The sequence below is a fragment of the Labrus bergylta genome, chromosome 13 (genome assembly GCF_963930695.1).
Source record: "Labrus bergylta chromosome 13, fLabBer1.1, whole genome shotgun sequence".
NCBI classification, from domain to species: Eukaryota; Metazoa; Chordata; class Actinopteri; order Labriformes; family Labridae; genus Labrus; species Labrus bergylta.
In genome coordinates, this window is record NC_089207.1 from 16,895,805 (window position 1) to 16,922,100 (window position 26,296).

The 26,296-nt window shown below is 40.3% G+C and overlaps 1 protein-coding gene across 1 annotated transcript in view; it reads left to right on the forward strand.

The window, feature by feature from the left end:
• Window positions 1-620: 620 nt before the first annotated feature.
• spegb (striated muscle enriched protein kinase b) overlaps window positions 621-26,296 on the forward strand; it is a 41,128-nt gene continuing 15,452 nt past the window's right edge. Inside the window, exons 1-25 of the mRNA XM_065962173.1 lie at window positions 621-1,711; window positions 11,276-11,359; window positions 11,560-11,626; window positions 11,782-13,304; window positions 13,476-13,619; window positions 14,378-14,560; window positions 15,291-15,457; window positions 16,204-16,292; window positions 18,572-18,747; window positions 19,213-19,473; window positions 19,582-19,740; window positions 20,033-20,222; window positions 20,517-20,746; window positions 21,689-21,808; window positions 22,092-22,196; window positions 22,288-22,494; window positions 22,577-22,700; window positions 23,073-23,245; window positions 23,331-23,443; window positions 23,579-23,747; window positions 23,887-23,983; window positions 24,191-24,391; window positions 24,619-24,676; window positions 25,834-25,911; window positions 26,077-26,249. Of these exons, the coding sequence (XP_065818245.1) occupies window positions 1,294-1,711; window positions 11,276-11,359; window positions 11,560-11,626; window positions 11,782-13,304; window positions 13,476-13,619; window positions 14,378-14,560; window positions 15,291-15,457; window positions 16,204-16,292; window positions 18,572-18,747; window positions 19,213-19,473; window positions 19,582-19,740; window positions 20,033-20,222; window positions 20,517-20,746; window positions 21,689-21,808; window positions 22,092-22,196; window positions 22,288-22,494; window positions 22,577-22,700; window positions 23,073-23,245; window positions 23,331-23,443; window positions 23,579-23,747; window positions 23,887-23,983; window positions 24,191-24,391; window positions 24,619-24,676; window positions 25,834-25,911; window positions 26,077-26,249 (5,309 nt within the window). The 5' untranslated portion in view covers window positions 621-1,293. The remainder of the gene's footprint in view (window positions 1,712-11,275; window positions 11,360-11,559; window positions 11,627-11,781; window positions 13,305-13,475; window positions 13,620-14,377; window positions 14,561-15,290; window positions 15,458-16,203; window positions 16,293-18,571; window positions 18,748-19,212; window positions 19,474-19,581; window positions 19,741-20,032; window positions 20,223-20,516; window positions 20,747-21,688; window positions 21,809-22,091; window positions 22,197-22,287; window positions 22,495-22,576; window positions 22,701-23,072; window positions 23,246-23,330; window positions 23,444-23,578; window positions 23,748-23,886; window positions 23,984-24,190; window positions 24,392-24,618; window positions 24,677-25,833; window positions 25,912-26,076; window positions 26,250-26,296) is intronic.

Consider the following 26,296-nt stretch of genomic DNA (forward strand, 5'->3'; position numbering starts at 1 on the left):
GTCTGGGGTCGCCAGAGTTTTGTGAAGTGGGGTCACAGTCCAAAAAAGGTTGGGAACCATGGTATCTAGCATTAAACTGACTTAGCAGTAAATAATTTACACAGCATAAGCATCACTTCATTTAAGTTTGACCAAATGTGTTTTTATTTTTCAGGTCTTTCCTTTGTTACAGAGGCAACGATTTCATTGACTACTACTACGACAAATCTTGAAAACCAGGCCAATGCCTCTGTTATGCAGTCTAAGATACTGCCACAACTTAGTCAGTAATAATAGAAGATGCTTAAAATATCCACCATTGGGCTACAGCTGCCAACTTGCAATGTGAACACAGCGATAACATTTACGTTTTATGGTATTTGACCACCTCACCACAATTATGAGGCCAACATCAGCCTCTACATTTGACCTACAAATTAAATATCTGTCCCATACCCACCACCCACGGCTTAGCGCCAAGTGTTGCACCATCTCACATGTTCTACTGACCCCAGGTTGGCTAAAAATGACGAGGGGGCGGGAGCCTAGCGGTGAGTGAGCAGACGGATCACCATGCAGCTGCCGGGCTGTGACTGTCATTTCCCCCTTCGGACTGACTGGCAGAGGTAGGGGGAGATCATGAGTGGGGTGGTCTAGCTCATGGGACAAGGAAGGGGGGGCACTGTGCAACTTGCTGGACAGGACTTGCATTCAAACACAGAAGCTAAGCAGGAACAGATACAAAGGAGGCTGGGATTAAGAAAGGAAACTCGGAAGGAAGATTCGCACACCTTGCTCTGCAGAGAAGTTTCGAGAAGTTAAACATATTTGGAAATCTTTACAACAGTCTGAAAGGGCAGGAAAAGGAAGGGGACAAGCAAGGCCGTCACTTCCAAGAGGCAAGTCAAGAGAGCTGTTAATGCAACTTGATCCAGTGGGTCTTGCCCTAAAAATACCTCTGAACAAGAGAGTGGCAGCTATCTCTATCTCCTAAATTACCTGGTAAACGACAATTTCTTCTTCTTTAAACAACAACTGAGGTCAGACAGCAGCGGTTCTAGGACACTTTATCCATGGCAGACGTGTTTGTAAATATTTAAATTGGGCTTTTCAAATTAAATTAAGTTCTAAATCTTGAATACAAAATGTGAGAACTTTGTTTCCTGTAATGTATACTTAATCCAGCTCATAGTATCTAATGGCCTCTCTTGATATTGGTGTACAAAACTAAGAGAGGGCCCAGTCAGTGTTAGTGCAATTCAAAACCCGTACAGTTACAGGATCCATTAAAGGATCTACCAAATCAGTTCCACCATGAGAAAAGCTGAGGTGCAAATGACCCTGAAAAAAGGGGCAGATGAAACAGTGGCATCCCCGAGCCCCATCATCCCCCCAAAACGGTCCAAATCAAGTTCGGAGCAGGCTGCCCCGGAACCTCGAGAACCCGGTCTTCCCACTCCGACTCCTCCTGTTTTTATCCGCAAAATGAGGAATGCCGCCGTAGGGACTGGATGCGACATCCGCCTCAAGGTGACTGTGGCTGGAGACCCCCAGCCCTCCCTGTACTGGTACCACAATGATGACCTCCTCAACATGGAGAACCAGGAGTACGGAGGACTTTGGATTAGGGATTGCAAACCCAGTGATGCAGGCCTCTACACGTGCATCGCCAATAATCACCTGGGAGAGGCCCGGAGCAGCGCTGTACTCGCCGTCTTGGATCTGGGTGAAGGTAATGCTCATGAATTCATTTAAAATGTCACACAGGTATACAGTATGGTCTTTTAATAGAGATGACTTAGTGGTTTCTAGAGTTTATTTTCAGCATTAAATGAGTCTAAATCAATCAGATTAAGATGCTACGAAATAATTTGTAGACAAAGCAGTCAGACACAACACCTACAGTTCCTTGTTGGCAGACCTTCATTATAATGTAGAATACTATCTGATATTACAGAATAAGGAAGTCATCCGATACACTTTGGGACCAAATATATTCAGCAATATAAGTCAAATCATTGTCAAACCCACTGTGACAATGCAGTTCTGAAAACAAAATCTTTTACTCTACTAACTTCTATGTTAATTACCCAGAATGCCACAGTTATGCAACAGTCCCAGCCTCCCCATAGCAGGAAGTATCTCGAAAACATGTCACCTCCATTTGCTGGAATATTGAGCGATGATGCTGGCTGATACCCCAACTTGCTACTGCACCTTCTCTAAATAGGGTTTTGTGCAACAACTGTCTAATATGTTCTAATATTTGAGATTTTATTGTGGTAGTTTAAGAGCTAAAGTGTGGCTGTCATTCTCTAGTATATGCCCGGCAGTGTAGATAATTTGCTTTTTGTTTTTAACTCTGCTCATTGATTTGAGAAGAAGTCGTTCTAAAAAATAATGGAAAGAGAGAGGAAACAAAATGCATAAATTTGCATTGGCATACATACTTAAACTCTAATGCAAAGCACTAATTTACACATATTTACAGACATATGTTGTGTTCACATGTCGAGGCCAAACACAAAGCCTCACTTTGATTTGCACATTCAAATGTTAATTTATTTAAGATTGAGGTTTTCTTCGATGGAAGTCTCGTATTTATTTGTCTATTTTGCAAACTGCATGAAATGATGATTGACGTTACTACTGCGGTGTTGAGGCAACACTTCATATCTGAATCACTGTAGATTTGTCTGCTATAGACACAGAGGGATCATTGTTATTTTTTTAGCACAGATGCTGAGTTAAAGTATAATTTAGCTTTCACTTGTTGGGAGCCGTTTATCTAAATGGCTTCTCTGCATTCTTCTCTTGGTGGTCTTAATTTCAAAAACAATCTTTTGAGTTTTATTGCTCATGTTTTTTTTGCTATTCATAAAGACTTGTGGAGACCACTGTTTGAGATGTGCATATAAGCGAGAACTTGTTTAGATTCCACATTGATTGCAGGGAAACTGTAAGTGAGTAGTTCTCTAAATGAAGCTTGCTTTTGACTAATTATCCAGAGAGGGAGCTTTTGAAGTGTATTTCAGTCTGATTTCTCCCCGTCTGGATGAGGATGCTCTGAAGGCCAGTGCGGCTCCTGTCTGTTAAAACACCGGCATTCTGATCATCTAAACCTCTTCTTATGCGTTGTGTCATCTGCAGCCCTGATTTGAATTCATCTCACCTGAGCGCTCTGACCACCTCAGCTGCTGTGAAAAATGAAATTACCATCCCCACAAATATGCCCTTCATATATCAGCTCGAGTAGTCTGTCATTGTTTGGCAGAGCTCTGCGTGAGTGTCTAGTGGAAACTCACTCTTCAATTTAAATCTGCCTTTTCCTGCTGAGAGAGCACATGAGGCATGCATTTGCATGCACAAAAATGTCAAGTCTCATCACTGCCGAACACAGTTCAATCAGTTTAACAATCAGTTTTGAGTTTTTTGGCAAATGATAGTTTACTCTGATGGTGTAGAACAAAGCACGGGGTGCTTACATAACAATCCCTGCTGATTTAAAAAAAAAAAGAAAAAAAAAGCTGCTCTGTGCAAGCTTAAGACAAAAACTGGATACTTAAAGAGTGATGATGTCTGCAGACTAGACAACATGATGTTAAGGATTCCTTTTAGTATGGGCTGCAGAAAGCACACTGTATTAAATATACTTGAATTATTTAATTTATTAATATAAATGCTTGGACAGAGACCAGATAAAAGATGCACCATCACATTTTAGCTTTTGAAAATTAATATTATGACCCAGTCTGCCTCTTTACAGAGACATAGTCGAGTTCCTAGTTCAGCTTCTTACTGTAAAGTTTGTGTTCCTCCCTTCTTGAATAAGATTGCACTCAAATACATATAAAGCAGCAGGGTTCTTGTTGTTGTGAATGCTTGAATTGTAGAAATTCAGACTGAAATTGTACATGTTTCTGGTTTAAGTGAAGAAAGCAATTACTTTAGAGATTTAGGCATCAGTAAACTTTGATTCAATCCTCTTTTCTCCAACTTTATAGTTTCACAGAATAATTAAAATGGTATTTTAAGTGTTCACAGTTTTCATAGGGGAGCCATGATGATGATCTGAATTAAGATACTATAGGGAAAAATATAAAAGTCTTATTTCATTACACCCTTGTGATACAATATGAAAGCAGTAGTCGTGATAACGTGGACCACTCGGGACATTTCACAAATAGTAATGTAATAGTCATCTAGACTCTCATAGTTTAGTTTCTCCACTTTTGGCTGGAGATAGCATAGCATTGTTAGCATGAACAGACAGTAAAAGATTTAATATTCAGTAATCCATATCCGTAGTACCCGTGCATCCTGTGTTTTGTGGTGTGGTCCTTTAAAAATGATCATCGACAACAAAAGGTCTTGTGTTTTTATGCAACTGTATCTTGTGACGCAGATACTAGGTGTCACACACTGTTGTAAATCCTCAGTACTTCTCACAATCCTATCAGCTACTTTAAAATGACATCTCCATTCAGAAGTGTTCCTTTGATTCTCCATTTTAACCTTCAGTTTGATTCAGCTCTCCACTGCTTTGCTATGTGCGTAGTCTACAGCTGTCCCATCACTCAATGGTCCACTGCCTGGACCCTTTCTCTCACTCTCTCTCTCTCTCTCTCTCTCTCTCTCTCCCTCTTTGAAAATGTCTCTCTGTACCGCCCCCCTCGTCCACCAACTCTCCCTGGTTATTTATACTGAGGAATGTGCCAGGCCTTAGATTTTTGTGATGTTAGCAGGTCCAACGTCTCTCCTGTTACATAGGAAGACATCACTTCTAATTTTAGCCTGGCCCTGTGTGACTTTTTTTCTCTCTACTGACCAGGGAAAGGTCTTATTATGAATCTGCAACATCTACTAAATGTGCAGGAGCATAAAGATGTCTGCCACATTTTGCGGTGTCGCGCTTCTTTTATGATCTATCCAGTTTTTATGCCCATAAAGTCTCTATCCCCCTTTAAATCCTGGCTGCTGTTTGTGCAGTCAGTTGATTAATTACTGATCTGACAAATTGATGAACTCATTCATTAAAACAAAAGATAAACTGTCCAACTTAAATGAAATATGTGTAGATGAAAGGCTCATATATGAACTGAAATAAAACAAATAAGGAAGGTAAAGTAATAGATGCATTCATCCACTACTGGTTAACAGTATATGATGAGCACAGTAAGCTGCATGCTTTTAAACAAAGGACTTAAAGACACTAAAAAGTTGCATAGAGCTGATGAGAAATGTAGATCTGGGTTTTTCTCTGGGCACAGCAGTGATTTTAATTCAAAAATCTATACAGTCTGTTCAAAGCCTGCAGATTAACTCTGTTTGCAGAGCCCTACTGCTGGCAGCTTTAGATGTCGCCCCCTGAGTGTGACCATGGCCCTTTTCCAGGGTGTTTGGATAGTTTCCTCTCCATGTTGTCTTCTTCTGAGAGCATGAATGTGAGCGAACAGGTGGAGCTGAAGTCACACTGTGGAAATCCCCTTCACGGCCATGTTGCTTTAATAAATTGAAAAGCACATCAACAAATCAATTTGAAAGGACAAGAAAACCCAAAGGGAAATTACGAGGTTTATTACAGCTGTAAGATGACTTTGAGTGACAGACTGTCAGAATTTATATTAAGCTAAATGTTTAATCAGGACAGATTTCTAGTTCATGTGCTCAAATTTAGGAAGATTAAATGTTGTTGAAATAAACATGAATCTTTAATACTTTCATAGAATAGTAAATTATGTCATAAATCGCTTTCTTTCGATTTACATTCTTTTACATTTAAAGGTGAACAGCACAAGAACGTACTTGTGGCAAATTTCCCGTCATGCAGCTCTCAGAGAGTTCATGAAAATGCTTTATTTTCCGAGTAGTTGCATGCCAAAGCTTAATGCCCACCAGTACTTAGAAATATGTTAAAGCTGCTATGCAGGCTGTAAATTCCAAAACAAAGAAGCAAAACAGCTGAATAAGACTAAAAAACTCGACTTTGGTGATTATCTTTTGGGGGTTGATCTTCACAAGCGACCCTTATTATATTACACGGGGCGGCTGTGGTTCAGTAGCAGAGTCATTCGTTGCTCAACCAGAAGGTCAGGGGTTCAATCCCCAAGTCCTGCAGTCCCACATGTCCGGTGTGTCATTGGGTAGGACACTTAACCCCAAGTTGCTCCCGCAGCTTCGGCGGCGTCTATGATTGTGTATGAATGGATTAGTTAATACTGGTGGCATGTTATTTACTCTATGGTAAATTATTGTTAATTAAAATAAACAAACGTTTCAGTGCATTACAGCATTTTAGCTTAAATTTCATGCTGCACATAAATGATTAACCACAAGGGTTTTATTGAACATAATGGCAGCCTCTGTATTCATTGCGTGCCATCAGCAGTGTTTGAGGTTACACGATTTTTTTTTACACATTCTCACCGCTACAATAGAAAAGCAATTATTCCACTACAGGTTATAATCTCAGCACGAAGCCTGTGCTATAGCATGCTGCAGTGAACATTTATACATGATAATTTGTTGCTAGGCTGAGAATCATTTTTCATTTCTCCTTTGTTTAATCAATGTTGAATCCAATACATTATTTAAAAAAAAAAAAACAGAAGAGGTCCACATAAAGTGCAGCTTCCATTGAAACAGGAAGGGACTCTCCATGACCTGAGATTACATAACACACTCACACTTTAATTAAGCCTGTAGGCATATGCAATGTTATGGTTGAAAACTGCATTTTTGGATGCAACCATTACCGATATATCTAAAAGTCCTTATTCAGTCTAGGTGTGAATATTCATTGGTGTGTGAGCAGTGCTACATTGTACTGAGTACAGTGTGATAACATGTGGATTGAAATAAGCGCAGTTATTTCTGTGTAGCGGTTTATTCTTGGTGGTGAAATTAAATGTGTAAGCAGTAATGCCTTTTCCTTTCCCTCAGGGGGAAAGACTTCTTACATACTGAGTCATTCGAAATAAAGCATGTTACAGAATGCAGGATATTCAGGATTTATTATACCAGATGTACATTAGCAGCAACTGAAATTGTGTTGTACAATAACACAGTTGCTCTTTTAGATTTTAGGAGCATAGCTGTAGCCGTGAGCGCATCAATTCCATCTTTCACATGCTTTGGAAATAGCTGCGCCTTGTAACACATTATTTTTTTTCTGTGAGAGCTAACAGAGCTCCAGCAATGCAGTGAGGAGCGAGGAGCTCCCTGTTGCTGTTGCAGTGATTCTCCCCTTCTCTGCCGACAACACACCATCGGCTCATTACACCAGGTGGAGAATAATACACAGACACATGGGGAGGAAGGAAAAAATGAAAAATGTCAACCAATGCCGTAGAACACTGATCTCAAGAGGGCTGGATCACTCCCACTGGTTTTTCTGCCTATCGGTGTGCACTGCCTGTGGGGTGGAACGCAGCGGGGGAAGATGCTTACACTGTCGCTGGCTATTGTGTGGACAGGGGGGCTCCCTCAGAGTGGATGATATGCATTCAACAGACATTTCCACCTGCGGACGGAGGTCTTTTCTCTTTGCTTTTCAGAGACGGATCCTCTCAGAAGAAGTGCTGAGACTGTGAGGGGCAACTTATTATGTAATGGACCAAAGTGCCTTGTATTTCCTTCTTTTCTTTGCATTTTGATTGAGGAGCTTTTACCGGCAGTCTTGCAGTATATAACAAGTTGAATCTTTTTCACCTAAGTCAGATGATTCTTGCTGATGTCTTCATAGAAAAATGCCTGATTTAGGCGTGTAGTAATGGCTCGGAACCCCCCTGTATTTTGGGGAATACCCTGCTGCTGCTGAATGTAAGCCAAGACAAAAAATACCTTTTGAGGATATACCAACAGTGGCCATGAACAAAATCCAGACCAAAGAAAAAATCAGGCAAGTGCTTATATGTTATCTTGTCAATTATTTGTCGATTTATTTTCCTACTTTATTGTTTCAGTCATTGGTAATAAGTAGATACAAGGCAAAAAAATGTTGCACAGGAAATCTTGACTGAATACATTTTTAGAAATTGCTGCTTCTCAACTGGAACACAGTATTTCTTATAAACAGTCTAGATACAATGAGAGTGATTAAATATGATGAAGCTATTCTGTAAAACACTCATCAAAAGGGAAACTAGCTTAGACCAGTGTTACAGTGGATGATATAATAACATTAGCCAACAAAAAACAGCGTTAAACTTCGATTAGATGCACCAAGCTCATGGCACAACCAAAGCTTTGAACTAACTTCAAAGAAGTCTTTTAGAGTTGCACTAAAACGCTGATATATTGGGATGTTGCTCTGACTGATGCTGCTTATGTAAGAATGGATTTGTAGTTCCTTATCACAACTATTGGCTTCTGTCATCAATATACAATATACAAGATTCAAAATAAAACCATATTGTCCAACCCTAACAGCACAAGGTGATGGTTTATTAAGAAGTATTAAAATAGGATCAAGAGAGTCATATAAACACAGAACTATCTCCTTTCCCCTCTAAGAATGCCATATAAACAAAGACAATCAACTATCAGCAGAATATATACCTCTGTATAGAAGCTGTTACTTGAGCTATGTGGTTTTCTGTATTGTTGCAGTGACAGGTTTATGATCCACACATTCATGGATGGGACTATAGTAGGATATGTACAGTAATACCCTGTGCACTCACTCTGCGATCATTCCCCCGTCAAGCAAAACTAATTAAGCAATGTGATGTCCATTCGCCATTTAAGGACCATGCTCAGGGCTCAAGTTGGGTATCAACGTCGCCGAGTTTCCTTTAATACATGTTTAAATTTGTATTCACGATGAATTTATAGATTTAAATGTCTCCACACTCTTTTGCGAGATTTGCATGCTAGAAACTCAGAGGAAGAGAATGTATTGTATGAAGAAAAAAATGGTCAGTCAATCTAGTAGATAGTCATGATTTAATTGTTTTCCAATCCATGCAGATGAAATGTTTGAATAGTTTGCTACCTCCACTGATGACATCCATGTGTGTCATCTTCTTTGCACATTTCCACCATCTTTTCTAAAAAAGGGCTACTTATTGTCAACTTCACTAATGCTATGTCCCCAATCCAATATTTATGACAAATCTAAATATAACAGTCTTTTGGCAGTTAATATAGGGGTTAGTTTATATGTTCATACTTACCTATTTAACCTTTTTGTTTTTCTATCAAGGCAAAGTAGAGAGAAGCTTGTAACGGCTAACAGAGCTCTAATTGTTTCTATAACTACAGTACATTGCCCACAAGATGCAGAGCCAGCTATAACAGCAGCTGGTTAATCAATAGACCTTTCAGTACTTTAAAAAAAAAAATATTTCACAACTTTTATGATTGCTGTGTGATTAATTTTTGTCATTATCTGAAAACTGCTTCAGTATGTGAAATTTAGAAAAGAATATCTGCTGATACTAATGAATGCTCTGGAGAAATTGTTGTACACTTAGTCAATTTTATGTAAAACATATTCATAATGCAGACTCTTGGCCACATGTAGGACATCTGCATTTAAAAAATCTAATCGACAATGTGGACATTTGCTGAAAAATGTAATGTAAATTAAACTTTATTTCAATGGAGATTTGAAAAGCTTTGAGTAATATTATGAACTCTATACACACTCTCAACATTTGAACCAATTTGAGGTTCAGCTGAGTTCACTGCATTTTACACGCAGTGACCTTACACAATAACATCCATTAAACACGTTTATTGTGTAACATTTGGTATAATGAACCTTTCCAATGACTTATGCAAGTGTTTCTAGTATTCGTCTACTGTATTCGATATAACAAACATTGTCCTATTGTGTTCTTTAACTGCAACAGAACAACGGATAGCTTCTTTTTATTATAAGCAATAACACCTACTGTGAAGTGAACGCCTCATGAGAGCTGCTGGGATGGCAGTGACTCAATAGTGCTTTCTATTTTGAGTTCTACCAATGACTGAGTTTGATCTCAGTCTAGGGAAAACAGTCATCTTTCAGGTGGTTTAAACTGGAACACACTTTTATTTTCAAAGGGATAAAATGGAAAGAAATTGGCTTTTCTAACTAAAATACAAGAGCAACTGTTTGTTTGCTCCATGGTTTTATATATATATCCCTTATTTTTATCACCCTGTAGATGTTTATGAGATAATTATGAATGATATAGACTCAGCAACAATGCAGCTGCAGCAATTTTATGACACTTAGCTTAGCTCTACTAATTAGTCCCTGTGGGTGACATCTTTTCAAGTAAATGGACCGTGAGAATCAGAAAGAGAAATGGTCCAATATGTCAGAAAACTACCTTGAAGTTTACGAAGGTGGTGTTAATCTTTGATATGCAGTTTTTGAAATACTTATTATGATACAGTATATTTCTGTATAAGGTAAGGTTACTCTCCCTAGATGCACAACTGAAGTATGCACCTTTTAATATAACTTTGCACAGTTTGTAAATTTGCAGGCGTCATTCACCATTAAAGAGTTGACTGTAATGGAAAACTAAGCCTTAAGGTTTTTAGAATAATACAGGATCATCACTCCAATGCTGCTGCTACCACCATAACAACAGCATTATCCAAAAAATTAATAAAAACATTTGATTAATTTTGAACAATACTTCATATCGTCATTGGTTCTTATTCCAAGAATAAAATTACCTTGCACAAACTCTACCAATTTTCTCTCAAACTTTGCTTTTGTTGCAATTTTAGACAGTGAAAATTTTAATTTTAAAATTTTTCACTGTTTAAAGGTCACACATTATGTAAAATATTCTTAACCATGTTTTTCTAATGTGTGCCCCTAGTCTGTCTACAAATCCACCAATTATGAGAAAAGTCCATACTCTCTGTCTTTGCCTGCTCCACTTTTCAAAAAATGTGTGCTCAAGCAGGCTGTTTGGAGATTTTCCCTTCATGACATCACAAAGGGTAGTAACCCCTCCCCCAGGAGGTTGGCACTCCCACAGCTAGGTGTTTACTCTGCCATCTGAGGCTGCCTTCGAACCTTAAACAATTGGGCATGGAGCAAGAAAGCCTGAGCCATCCAAGCCCTTCCAGAGAGGGACGTGGTCAGACACAGCTCATTTACAGACACAGAAACAGCCTGTTCTGAGCAGGGCTGAAATAGAGGGGTTTATAGGCATGATCAAATACAGGATCAGAGTGGATTTAGAACAAGAAACTTCACAGACATGTTTTGGGGAGCTCTTGAGACTTATTTTAACTTGATTAAAAAGATGATAATATGTGACTTTTATCATCTATTTTTCAGATTCTGAAACAACAGAGGATGAAGGTGACCAATTTGAGACCAAAGAAGAGGTTGGGGATGTTGAGGACCAGGATGTGCATACAGGTAGCTAACATTTCATTCCAGCTGACAGCTATCGATTTTCGAATATTCGAACAATTTGTGATTCCTTTTTTTTATCTTAACTTAACTTCATGATGTAAATGGGAAATTGTGTTTCAAAGAAAGCAGCATTGGTTGAGTGATTAACACGAGTACCTCATTACTAGCCCATATGTCATATCTCCTTTTTACATGTGATGCAGTGAAGGACAAATGTCCAGAAGATGATAGTAGAACGCATGGACATGAAGATCACTTGAACACAACCAGGCAAGAAAATGAATATGCAAAAATTCCTATTAATAATCAATAAAATACTTCAATGTGCTAACTGCATTCCTGTTAACAGATTCTCAGCAGATTGTGAATTAGTTACCACATACTGATTCCAACAGATTTTACTGTTAATCCTCTATTTTCAGGAGCCAGTCAGAAAATTATTTAAGAGAATCTCCCTCAGAAGTCCTCCCACCCCCGTCCCCGAGACTCATCAAACGAACCTCCACGTCGCCAATGCCAAGTCGTTCAACTACACCTCTTAGCTTGCGGAAGAAAATTGTGTCGCCAACTGAATACCAAGACACAGTGCCTGGGGAGTTTGAGGATAAGGTTAAGCAGCCAAAGTCTGTAACACAAAGTAGCACCCAGGACTCCCGGCCACAGACTCCAGTGAGCGAGTATTCCCGGAAAGAACTTACTCCAAGACCATCTCCAAAGCTAACCAGGGCAAGCTCAAAGGTTTTTGAGAAGGTCCGCGGCCTAGAAGAGCGGAGACGCAGTCTTGATATTCCAGAAGGATCCATCTCAGGAAGATCCTGGGCTGGGTTCAACCGTGCTGGATCTGTAGATTCAGATGATGGAGGAAGCCGGTTGGGCATCTCTAGAGAAAGTTCAAGGGAGGATCTAAGGGAGGCTTTGAAAGAAGATGCTGCTGAGCGTAGATCTATGTTTAGACAGAGAGCTGCTTCGCTGGAAGAGAAACCTCGCTACTCCCAAAAAGTTCAGGATATTGAGAACAAGTTCACTGAGGAACTCCAGCGCATCAAGAAACTTGTAGGTAAACCTCATTTGAAGAAGTCGTTTTCAACAGAGCAGCTGACTCTGAAGAGCAAGCAGCGACAGCCTCTGAGGAAAATTGAACCTATTCCTCCACAAGTCCTCCAAAAGCTCCAAGAAAGGGAACGTGCCCAGTGGGCAAAGGAACAGAGAGAAAAGGAACTAAGTCAGCAACCAATGCAGCAGCAACAACCAACGGCCCAAAGGACACCAAGTACCCATTCAACAAGTATAACAGTCAGTAGATTTGGAGAGGTTGCAGGCACCCCAGAGTCCATGCAGTTATCTGACTTACCAGGACAACGATCAGTGAGAGAATTAAGTAGAGTCAGTCCTGTTACAGAGATCATTCAGAGATCATCATCACCTGCTTTATATTATCAACAAAGGGAAGGGTCCCCGAGTAGAAATGTTGCTGAGATGACATTACGTAAGGTTGAGCGAAGGCCCCCAAGTCCGCTTGTACAAAGGGTATCTCGAATGCAGGAATCCCAGCACATCCCAGAATCTCTTGCGCAAACATCACAAAAGGACCAGCCTTCAGGGAGAAAGACGCCAATAGAAGTAGTATTACGAAAAATTGAGAACAGACCTGAAAGTCCACTGGTTCAAAAAAGAGGTATCATGGTGCAAGATTTTCCTTCTCAACCTCCTCCAAAACCCACAAGGATGTCACCGCTCAGTCCAACAGAGGAGAAAATGGAAATGGAGCCATTTAAACCGGCCTTGAAAATTAGGATCCCAGCGATTATTGTCGAAGATGAAAAGATGGAAGAGGATGTTCCTGTGAAGACAAGAGAGCCTCAGCAGATTACCTCCAGCACCCCAGAGGGACTACAGCTGAAACCCAAAGCCAAGAAGCGTCGCCCTCGACCCATGTCTCCAGAGTTAGGTTAGATTTGTATTGCTTTCTGATTTTGCTGTCTTTAATAGTTTGAAGTTTCATTCTGGTAATTTAGCATGTTCAGTCAATAAATTATGACGTCCTTATTAAAGGGGTTATACCTCTAATTGGATAAAAGACACAAATTGACTTTATAATTGTCTTATGTTATTTGTGCAGATTCTTCAGATGATTCTTATGTGTCTGCTGGAGAAGACCCAATGGAGGCCCCTGTATTTGAGTTTCCCCTGCAGGATACTGTAGCATCTGCTGGAGCAGATGTGCTCCTAAAATGTATCATTGATGGAACCCCCATTCCTGAAGGTACACATTGAAATTTGTATTTTTCCAGCAAATACTTAAATCAATCAATCAATCAATCAATCAATCAATCAATCAATCAATCATATATTTAGCACAAATTCAGAACAATCTTGGGACACTTTACAAAAAGAGCTGGTCTAGACCTTACTCTTAGTTGTATTACTTACAGACCTAACAGTGATCCACCACGAGCAAAGCACTTGGCAACCTTTAGCAAAGTAACAGTGGCTAGGAAAAACTACCTTAAAAAAGGCAGAAACCTCGAACAGAATCAGACCTTTTTTAGATTTGCCTTGAGTGATTTGTGTGCTCCAGTATTTTCTTTGGTTCCTGTCTTGAAAAATGTATCCGCTGAATTATTTTGTGTACATCTTCAGTCCTTCTCTGAGAGCGCCGACCTCCATTTGTGGAGTGGCTGAAGGGCAAGAGTTTCCTTCTCCTCAGACTTGCATATGTTGAACAGCCATCTGCAGCGACTGTGTTGGGTTGGAAAGAGGGATAGAGGGAGATGCTGTAGATGGGAGAGAAAAACAGAGCAACAACAACAATGAATAAAAGGAAGTTATAGCTACAATGCCAGTAATAATAGTAATAGTATGTTGTAGTAATAGAGGTAACAACAAAGTATGATAATAGACAGATCATTCTTATATTAACATTAGCACTTATAATGGCAAAGAAATGGGGAGGACTGATAGGTGATAATGCATATATGCAAATGAACCAATGTACATTTCTTTTCTGTTTTCTACATAAAGTTACCTGGATGAAAGACAACAATGAAATCACAGGGAATGCTAATTACACCGTCAAAGTGGAGGGTGAGCGGCATAGTCTGCTCATCAAATCAGCCAGACTAACCGATGGGGGAAAATACTGTGTAACTGCTGTCAATCAGGTGGGCAGAGCGTCCAGCAGTGCCACCCTTATGATTAAACCAGGTAAGTTCGACTTTTTGATGGGATATAAGATTAAACTATTTATCACTACAGTACTGCCATGTGGGGATTTGCAATAGGTCTGGTATCTAATCTTACATTTTTAAATCAGCGTTATTATGCAAAGGAAGCGTTGTTTACATTCACATGAATTAAGGTGGATCAGAACATGTATTGTGTTCTGTGGGCCATTCTTTATTTATTGACTGATTGAATAAAGGATGGTCAGCATTTTCAAAAAAACGGTCTAATGCACCTTGCATCTTCTTCTCCATCTTACAAAAACATCCTGTGGCCTCTTCCCACTCTGGCATTGTGTTTCTGCTGATTTCTCTCCTGCTCCCTTGTCATTATCTCTTTGAGCAAAATGTCTCCGCCATATATTCTAGCTGAACAACCTCACTTATAGTTACCATAGCAACTCAGAGGCGAAACTGAACCTATAAATTGCCCAGTGAGGCTCACTGGCTCCACCCACTGTGAATCCACTATTGTTTGGATATCACATTTGACATCTCAGATTCTAATTATATTTTAAGTGGGCTTTGTTGGGTTTCTTTTCTTGAATAATAACCTCCTTGAACTCCTTTGTCGTCACAGCTGTGCTTACTGTAACAAAAAAAAAGAACAAAGTGGGCAGACAGAAAATGAAAGGTGTTTATAGGACTCACTTGTAAGCAGAATTACATGAACCTACAACACAAAACAACATATCACCCTGCTGCTTTTACAGAGTCTATACATGAGGCGAGGGGAAACCTGGGTGTGCCTATGGATATCAGCAGCCCTATCACATCTGATGAGGAGTATCTCAGTCCCCTGGAGGAGGGCATGGATTTTGGAGGACCAGAGCCTATTCGAAATATTGATACACGATTCAGAAGACCTCCTTCATTCCTGGTGAGACAGTACATAGACATAGAGAGGCCTAATTAGATACTTTTTTTTCACATGGTATGTACTCTAGGTGTTGCATTGACACTTGTTAGTTCTTGTATAGGAACAACATTTCTCATGTACAGAATAGGGGTGGGACAAATTATCAATATGGCAATATAACGTCGCCCTGACTCAATTATCGATACACTGGCGCCAAATGTCAGTGTTTTCATTTAAACAAAATGGCGATCTAAACGAACATCCCTGCCTATATGCCTCATTACATCAATATGTCATAACTCCTCAAGGGTGGGGGGATGGTTTAGTACAGGAATGATGGTAACATGAATGGAACTTAACTGGTCAAAGAAGCTGACAGCGGGACGCAATAGCTAGATGTGGGCTATAAAGAGGTTAAGAATGAAGCGATTAGGGGCATTTTGTATTCTTCAGTCAAACCGATATCATGATGTGTCATGATTATCTTGCAGTAGATCAAATCACATAATCGCTGTGTCATGATATTATTATGGTAGGCAACATATAGTATCGCATCATATTGTATTGTGTCCTAACGTGTAGTATGGTATTTTATCTTGAGTTACACTGAGATTCCCACCCCTAGTACAGAACTGATTTATCCATATTCGTTTTCCTGTTTGATAATGTTACTCACTCTATCATCTCCCCATCGACACATTGATTTAAAAAAATGCTGCAGTTGAAATGCATCTTTCAGCTTCTAACATGCATTACATTTCAAACAGGTAACAATGAGTGATCAAGCCGTAATTGAAGGACAAGAAGTCACCATGTCTGTCCGAGCAAGTGGACAGCCCAAACCCATGCTGTATTGGTAAGTCTCTTCCCTGCTTTAGAGTGTTTCAAGGCTCTGCATGCACGGGAGATGGAATAGACTTTGTCTGCATCACAAACCATGAGCAGAGCTTGCTTGACTGCACAGTTTGTCTCCGAGCATGCCACTTGATTTCATCTGTTAAAGGAGGCAGAAGCTTAATGTTTACTGCCTAACAATCTCCTGGCTGACAGAAAGAGTCTTAATAAGGAAAGGGGATGAAAAACAAGCGTCTTCTGTTTACCACGGAGCTGCTCAGTGCCCAGAAACACAAATGTCTGGCTAAACTAATGAGCTCTTAGATAACAATCTGCAGTGCTGAGGCCATACAAAAATGAGCCAGATCTGTTTGCTCTTCATCACAATGGACAGGTCCTTGAGTGTTAGAAGAGTCTCCTCATATTTTCCATGAGCCAGCTTCCAATAATATACTCAGCTATATTCCACATTTTTCTTATTGTTAGCGAATCCCCAAAAAGACCAAACTTACATTTTTCTCTTATGTGCCCAGCTCCTTCTGTTGAGTCAACCCTACAAACACCACCCTGCAGCTGTAAACACTCACAAGTGCACCAAATGTGGATTCATCTACAGCTGAAAATAGCTCCTAGCAAAGTGCACTATTAACTTCTGTTTGAATAATGTTATCTGAACACTATAGTGCCAAGCAGTTCTGGTTAACTATTGAGCTCTTTTCAAAATGAAACTACTAACAAGTGATTTTTAAAGATTGATCATGTCAATAGGAACACCTCCGCTTCAATGGTGTGATCAATATCTAAAAGAAAAAAACATCTTTTAACCTGTATAAACATTTCATCTCTACGTCTTCTTCGCACCTGCTGAGACGTGCAGTGAAGCTAAATGGCTATGCTATGCTATAGTATTTGCCATTGCAATAGCAATGTTTTACTACATCATGAATATTTCAAAAGTTAGCAATAATGAGCAGTAATAAATGTGTTTCATATGGTTCGACCTAAAAATGGAACTTGCGAAGAAAAATTCAACAAGATTCAGTTTTTTTAGCCAAGTATGTGTGTGGGGGGGGGGGGGGGGTCATACAGGGGGGTTTATGTCTTAACAACTTATGCAGCGGCTGTCGCTCAGTTGGTAAAGTCTTCGCCTCTCAACCGGAAGGTCGAGGGTTCTATCCCCAGCTGGGCATGTCATGACATGTCCGATGTGTCCTTGGGCAAGACACTTAACCCCACATTGTTCATGCTGCTTCAATGGCGATGTATAAATGGATTAGTAATTAATCTCTGATGTATGTCGCTTTGGATAAAAGCGTCTGCTAAGTGAATTGTAACTTACCAACGTTTAGTTTTAAGAAGATCGAGGTTTGGGTATCAGTGCTAACTTACATTAACAGCATAGTAATGAAAGTAACCTATGGTTGTTGCATTACTAATGTCAGTTACATCACTCATAAAGAACACCATTTATTACAAGGGGGTAAGTGACAAGCAAACATTTCTTGATGAAAAAAGGTAGAAGCTAGTGCTGCAGTGGGTCAAAAAATGTAGAGGCATCAGGTGCTCTTCAAGAACCTGGGACAAAAGTCAAGAAGCAAATAAATAAATGACTGTCCTGATTACAAACAAAGTTCATTGTGAAGAAAGGCGGTCAATAATAATTATGTCCTGACGAAGACTCAGATGAGTCAAAGGAGTAGACATATCCCTGTTAATTAAGGATCTGTATACTGTGTCAGAGTGCCTTTCATTTATTCACATTTATTGTATATTTAGTGTTTAATTGGAAATCTTTCTAAAAGTTCTCACATGGTCGGGAAACATTATTTACCGTTCGGCACTCTGACGTTCAAGACACATTTCAAGCTGCTTACAATTTGAATGTCAGCCTCAGCAGGAGAGATGGACTGTCATGAGAGATTGACTAATACATTGTAGGCGTTGGTCTTTCAGGGATTTGTTGTCGTTTAGAGCCATACAGAATATTGTCATGCCTTATCCTTGAATATAGGAGACCAGAATAGGCTGAATCACTCAGGCAGGTTCAGTCATTGGACTTAGTCATGTCTCTCGAGAGACAATAGAAGAGAAGAAAGTGCTAAACATAATATTGGCAGCCCTGGATAATGTATCACACCCCCATACCCTTCCTACTAGCCAGAAGAGAGCCTGCAGCTGAAATAGAGTGTGCCTGGTCATCCTTTATTGCATAAATATCATATGAAAAATAAACTCTTGAGTGGTGAACGAGTGATTCATCAGTTTGTTTTGAGTCATAGCAACGATCCTCTTCTTTTGCAGGCTGCGGGACAGAGTTACGGTGAAATCAGGCCCACGTCACATCGTCCGGGAGGCGGAAGAAGGCACTTTTGAGATGACCATCAAGTCAGCTGTGAAATCAGACTCTGGGATTTACACGTGTAAGGTCATTAACGAGTACGGGACAAAGCAGTGTGAAGGAAAGCTGGAAGTGAAAGGTATGCTTCTTTGACATTACTTGACATGTTTGACTTTTCTTTATATGGATGAGTTTGTGAATAATTTAGTTTATTCATTTTAAAAGACCACTGGGAATTTAATGATCACACAAATATTTTTTTTTATATTTTATATATTACGAAAAAAATATTGTAATATAAACCCTAAAATATAACACAACTGGAGATTTAAATGCAATAACTAGTCATTCCATCGGAGCCGGTCAGCACTCAAATGTGTGTAAGAGTGCTCTTGAGTGTTCGTAACTTCCGTTCTTAGCTAAGAACAAATCACACAGAAGAAAACATCGGTGAATCCCAGAATCTTCTTAAAAGTTTGTAAGTAGGATTTAAGTATGGTTGGTGAATGAGGCCCATTATTTTGAACACACACTAGTTCACAACAGCAGCCTCCAGGTGTAATCTGACAGCACTCTTCAGAAAATGTCCTCTATTTAAACCCAGCTCAACCATTTGAGCCGGGTCTGGCTGTGGTCCGCCCGGTCAGGGACATCACAGCCAAGGCCGGAGAGACCGTTCTGTTTGAGTGTCATGTCATCGGCCCGAAGGACACTGACGTGGACTGGCTGGCAGACGGGAAACTGATCCAGCCGGCATTGCTCAACTGTAAGATGCACTTTGACGGCAGAAAGTGCCGTCTGCTGCTCAACTCGGTCCACGAGGATGACAGCGGGACATACATGTGCAAGCTTAGCACCGCTAAAGGTACATCTAAAGAGTATACATCACAAGGTGCTCCATTTAGAATTGAAAGTGTTTTAATCATCCTATCTTCTCTGTTTCTTCTTCTGAATTCAAATCATTACAATCCAGAGGAAGTGACTTCATGCGGCAAACTCAAAGTCCTCCCTTCATTTGAGCCGCTATTCACTCGGAAACTGGATGTTTTAGAAGTGATTGAGGGACGTAACGCTCGATTTGACTGCAAAGTCAGCGGGACGCCAGCTCCCAAAGTCATCTGGAGTCACTTTGGTAAGTTTGTACTACTGTCAGTAGGACCTACAATGTACATGATGTGTGAAAACAGCCTGTTCACAAGTTGGAAATTCTTTCAGGAGTTATAAAATGTTCTTGACACAGACCCTTTAACTCAGTGTTTCTAAGGTTAGACTGGAGAATCCCTCTGGGGAACTACAGGGGGGAAATGTTTTTTTTGTTTTTTTTTCATTTAAAAAAACCCCCAAAAAACATCAATCATTCATTACTCCTCTACATGCCTTTATAAAATGTTCTGTATAAACACAGGTTCCTCTTTTGTCTTCAGATCATCCACTCGCAGAAAGTGAAGATGTTCGTATTCTTCAGGAAGGCGGCCGCCACTCTCTCATCATTTCTCATGTGACCAATGATGACGAAGGATTTTACACCGTCACAGCCCGCAACGGGCACGGGGATGCAGAGAGCTCGGCTGAACTCTACATACAAGAACATCGGCCAGCCATCTCCTCACAGATGTAAGAGTGTGTTTTATTTTTTATTTTCATACCTTTAATTTTGGGATAGAACAGTGGATAGAGTCAGAAACAGGGGAACGACATGGAGGAAAGGAGCCACAGGCTGGATTCCAATCCGGGCCCCCTCCACTCGAGGTCTTAAGCCTCATTTCCTGGGGGCGCTCGCTTTAACCACTAGGCTACCACCATCCCAAGAGCATGGTTTTTCAATTATTTTCTTGGACAAAGGGCTTGTGTTTTTATGGCCTATAAAATGTGATTTCCCTCTCTCCCCTTTCTTCCCTTCCCATTCAGGGCAAAACTGGAGAAGATGCCCTCAATCCCAGAGGAGCCGGAGGTCCCAGAGAACGAGGTGGAACGTTTCACTATGCCCGACTTCATCAAACCCCTTTATGACCTGGACGTCATCGAGGGGAAGGAAGCCGTGCTCAAATGCAAAGTGGCTGGTTTGCCGTATCCCACCATTGTCTGGTTCCACAACGGCAAGAGGATTGAGAGCACAGAGGACAGGAAGATGACTCAGTGTGAGTGTTTCAAAGTGGATTAATATTCACCCAATTTACAGGCCCTGTCAAAGCACTGATGACATTACAGAGCAATTATACAGCAGTTTTATCGAAGTTTAAGTAGAATTAATATTATAGAAAAAAAGATGATTAAGAAGCATTTCTGAATTGCAAAAAAGAGGAAACTTTATTATATTATATAACTGTTTTTTTTTTTTGATAATGCAAAGAGTCTGTTGTAGCAACAAGTAAAGTATAATGTTCACTAACTCATTCCTCTTCTGAAATAAGCTGCTGCACACTGTCTGTCTTTATTACAAGTATGTTAGTGCCCTCTCAAACAACCCATAAGACTGTTACCAAACGTGTTTAATTAAAGCCAGGTAGTTTATGCATCTGCTTTAATCTGTTGTTCACCTCACTCACCATCCAATTCTCTTCTATAAGAAGAATTGAAACGCTGTGCCAATACCACACTTATCATTTTGAAAGGGCAGTTGATACTTGCGAAGCCCCTAGAGCAGGGGTCATCAACATTTATACAAGGGCTAGCTTTCTTCTTTCTACACAGACAGTGTGTTGGCCGGACTTTAAAATATGATGGTTCATAACCCTGACAGCTGTCAAGCCCGCTGTGAAGGAGTTGGTGTCACCTCATGCGAGTATTTCAGCCTTGGTATATTATTTTTATGTTTATTGTTTAATCACCCGAGATAGTTTATATTCTGGGGGCCGGATGGAAAGCTTTGGGTGGGGGGGGGGGGCTGATGTGGCCCATGGGCTGCGGGTTGATGATTACTGCCCTAGAAGTTGCTTTCAGACACAAGTCAATGTTTTTTTCAGTCCTGATTTATTCTAACTGCAGGGATCTTGTTTAATTGTATCCCTCTAAATTCAGATACTCAAAGATGCTAACTGTCTGTATCAAAAACACTTTAATCTCTGCTCTCTCCCATGCAGTCCGTGACGTCCACAGCCTGGTCATCCGCTCAGTGTGCCACGCCCACGGTGGAGTCTACAAGAGTGTCATCTCTAACAAAGTTGGCAAGGCCACCTGCTACGCTCATCTCTATGTCACAGGTGAAGAATTAACAAAAGTAGAATATTATTCTCAGCTGCTGAGAGGAAACTTAATTTTAACTGGAGCAGAGTCTTCAAGCAGATATCTGTCAACAAGCACCCGTTGTTGTAGAAATAGTGTAATATCTGTCTTTAAAAAATACAAATATCTTTGTCATTTAAAATGTAATACCTCTGTGACTGTTTTGTCCCCCTGAATTCTAGTAGTTCAAATCTTTCTGTGACACAGCCTTTACAGCTCAGAGAAAGGAAGGACCTCTAATTCTATTGTGATTAATTTCAGATATCCTCCCTGACCCTCCAGATGGGACACCAGTGATTGAATCTATTACTGGCAAAACCATCATTATAAGCTGGAAGAAACCAAGGAGGCTGGACCCTTCCATTGGTATGCAAGAGGGATATTAAGGATGGTTTTATGCACTACATATTTTTGAGAACAGAGGAAAGTAGCTTCAACATCAACAATTTGCTTTCAGATCCCAGCTCCCTGATGTATGCCATCCAACAACAGGCATTAGGCTCCATCCAGTGGACCATCATAGCTTCTGGCCTGAAGGAGACGACCTACACCATCACCACCCTCTCCAAAAACGTGCGCTACGCTTTCAGGGTCCTGACAATCACCTCCAAAGCCTTCAGCAAGCCCTCACCTGCCACAGACCCGGTGCAGCTCCTGGACAGAGGTATATTCTTTGCTCTTTTTAGAGCACCCATTCATCTATAAGTGTCTGCTACCAGTTTAGTAAAATGATCTGTTTCTTCTAGGCTCCTATCTTCAAGAGGCTCCAGTGATTATTGATAAGCCAGAAATCGTCTATGTGATTGAAAACCAGTCAGTCACCATCACTGTCACGCTCAATCATGTCAACGCTGCTGCCATCTGGAAGAGGTATTTGTGTCTTTTCCATCAAGTGTCTGTTATTGCAAATATTCCAAGAGGTGGAGTCATTGGCTTATAACACTTTTCACTGTAACATCCTTTGGTTAGAACATATTATTGAGGTTGAAGTTGCCACTATTGTTGGCCCATTGTATTACAGGATAATCAGGGTGCATGACAGGCAGACATAAATAACTATGACAGCTCAAACAGGCAGCTGTTTAAGTCTAAAGGATTATCAAAGATTCCCAACCAGTGAAGTCTATGTTAGTGTCCTGACTTAACCTCAAGCAACAGCCAAACATGCACAGTCATAGTCGGCTTTTCGCTTAACTTTAATATGTTTAGTCTGCTTCACAAGTACAAACATTTTTTCTTCAGGAGGGGAGCAGTGCTGTCCAGCAAGCCCGGCCTGTATGAGATGACCATGCCAGATGACGACCAGCACACGTTGAAGCTGCTCAAAGTGAAGAGTTCTGACATCGGAGAGATGGCGTTCCTGGCCTCCAACAAGTACGGCAATGACAGCTGTACCTTCAACGTGGAGATGGCAGGTACACAGTAGATTTATTTATGTATCCAGTTATCTGTCGAGAGCCAATGTGACATTGTTCTGTTCCTTTAAAAATGTGTCCACAGCTCCACCAACATTTGAAACTATCATGGAGGACTTGGACGTCAGTGCCGGGGAGACCCCTCGCTTCGCTGTGGTTGTGGAGGGCAAACCCATTCCTGACATCCTCTGGTTCAAGGTTTGATTTAATAAATAACTACCATCATACACTACATGATCCCAGTTAGCTAAATATTTGAAATTAAGACGAGAATGTACTCAAACAGATGCTTTTTTTGTAATATAATTTGAGAACCTTTGCTGACACTTTCAGAATGATACCCTGCTGTCAGAGGGATGTCACTTCACATTTGTGTACGATGATAATGAATGTTCCCTGGTGGTCCTCAACGCTCGTCCAGAAGACTCGGGGGTTTACACTTGCACTGCCAGGAACTTGGCAGGATCTGTGTCCTGCAAAGCTGAACTCACCATTCATGAAGGTAAGAGATCACTCTTATCAGAGCCATCAAAAACAGTCCCATGAAGTAGAGGAAGTAACACATAATAACGCCAACATCTTTCTTGTACCTTTGGTGAGTCAGGCATTTCTCTTTATCCATTTTTAACTTGCACATGTAGCCAAAACTAAAGAAGATCCAGCAGAGGATGAGGAGACCATTCTCAGGAAAATGCGTAGACTGACTGACTATTATGACATCCACAAGGAAATTGGAAGGTAAACCATTTTTAAAACCTGCGTTAGCATCCTACACTTGAACTAGAACCTGTTTTATTATTCAATCTTCAGAGTAAGGCTGTATTACTTTGTTTCTTACAGCCTCTGTCTTTCTACTGTGAACTGATTTTTAAATATTCCACCTGTCAGTATTAATGAGCTCAGAATAACATAAAGTTTTGGTCCTTTGTTTGTTTTTGTGTTCAGAGGTGCATTTTCCTACGTGAAACGTGTGACCCAGAAGAAAGGCAAAATGGAGTATGCCGCTAAATTCATCTCCACGCGGGCCAAGAAGAAGGTGTCTGCACTCCGAGAAATGAATCTACTCTCCAAGCTGGATCACGAGAGAGTGCTTTATTTTCATGATGCCTTCGAGAAAAAGAACGCAGCCATCATCATCACTGAACTGTATCCTTGTTACGCGGTAAAAACAGACAGAGAAGTCTGATGCAGAGTACACAATGAGGCTAGGAAAGAAGGTGAAATGTTATCATGTGCAGAAAAACAGTTGGATGTTTTCAGTTATTTGCACTTTTTGTTGTTATGTGCATACTGTACATGTTTTCAAGCAAGAAGCAATTACTGTGCAATGAGTCTAAGTTCCCAGAGAGGACAGCCTTAATTAACTTCTAAAGATGCCACGAGGAGCTGCTTGACAGATTTACAAGGAAATCTTCCATAATGGAGTCTGATGTAAGTCCTGTGTTTTGTGACTACACTGCAAATCTTACAGTTAAAGCTTGGGTGGGCAACTTTAGAGGAACCAGCAGGAGTAAGCTGGATTTTTAAAAGTAACCAACTGAGAAACATCCCAGACCTCCCTCTTTGTACAACAGCCCCAAAGCACATGAATAGCTGTTTTCACATTTGCACTCCTGAAAATATCTAGATAATTGTGGACTGCTCCGGATATTCTTAGTACCTGGCTGTTCGCATATGCTCCTCGCAGCTGGAGACTATCCCTGTCAGACAGGAGGAGGGGCGGGGGGTCTCCTGAGGTGAGGTGTAATGTAAAAAAATGATGCAGAAGTAGCGAACAAAGCAACAGAGTCCGCTTTACGACTCTATATTGAGAATATTTGCCTTTATATCAATGCTATGTGTAGTTCGACAAAGTCAAAATATGAACAAAATTGCGGAGAACAACTTACTGATGAACAGAAAACATAATACAGCCGTTAAATCACGTGTGCAGAGATCGCAGCGGAGTAATGTTCTCTTTAAAATAAAGTGCCCTTAAAACAGGTCAGCACTGCATTTCCTCCTTATGTTAGAATGTCAGCTGGGGAAATTAGTTCAGCCAATTTGATTGTTGACAATGTTCAGTCTCATCCTTGTTACCTCTTTCTCTGCTCAGAATTTTCTCATGTTAAGCTTATATCCCATGAATCTTTCCATTATAGGTTAGGTTTGTCATGCAAAGAATGACCTAATGTCATAGTGCTTCATTTAGTTTTAACTGTCTGTGTAAAGTTGACATAAATCCAGTTTGACTGACACTCACAGGATACAAACGTCACTCACCACCTTCTCCTACTGCCTCGAGGTGAATGCTCAGGATAATATCTTGCTGCCTTCTTACATCAGGTCCTCCTGGAAATATCAAGAGATTTTCAGGAGTTTTCTGCAAGTGTGAAAGCCAGGTTAATGTACATACCGGAAAATAATTTAATTGAAGATAATTTCAGGAAATAGATCAGAATTTTATTTTCTGAAATGAATTGGTTACCCTTGCTTTAATCATTTTCAGTGTAAAGATCAAATGTATACATTTTATTTGAATAAGAGTATATATAATGAGATAAATGAGAATAAGCTGCACTGAAATATTTGTGTTTTGGGACCTCCAGGTGCGTTCATGTATAAGACAGCTGCTCGAGGGAGTGGACTACCTTCATCACCTCAACATCATACACCTGGACATTAAGGTTGATACCATAGATCCTCCCTCCCATCAGTTTTTATCATCTTCTGTTGAATATAAATAAATTGTATCCAAACACAGGAAACAAAGATTCACTGTTGCTGTTATTTTATTCATTCGGATCATTGGACACAATAGATTCATCTTTATGTTCTTATTCCCTCCTTAGCCTGATAACCTCCTCATGGCAGACCCTCATGGCGATCAGATCAGAATCTGTGACTTTGGAAATGCAGTGGCGTTCACACCTGATGAGGCTCAATACTGTAAATACGGCACACCGGAATTTGTTGCGCCAGAAATTGTCAATCAGACCCCTGTGTCAAAAGCAACAGACATCTGGTAAAACATCTTGAATTTCAAACGCAACTCTTTATAATTCATGTATT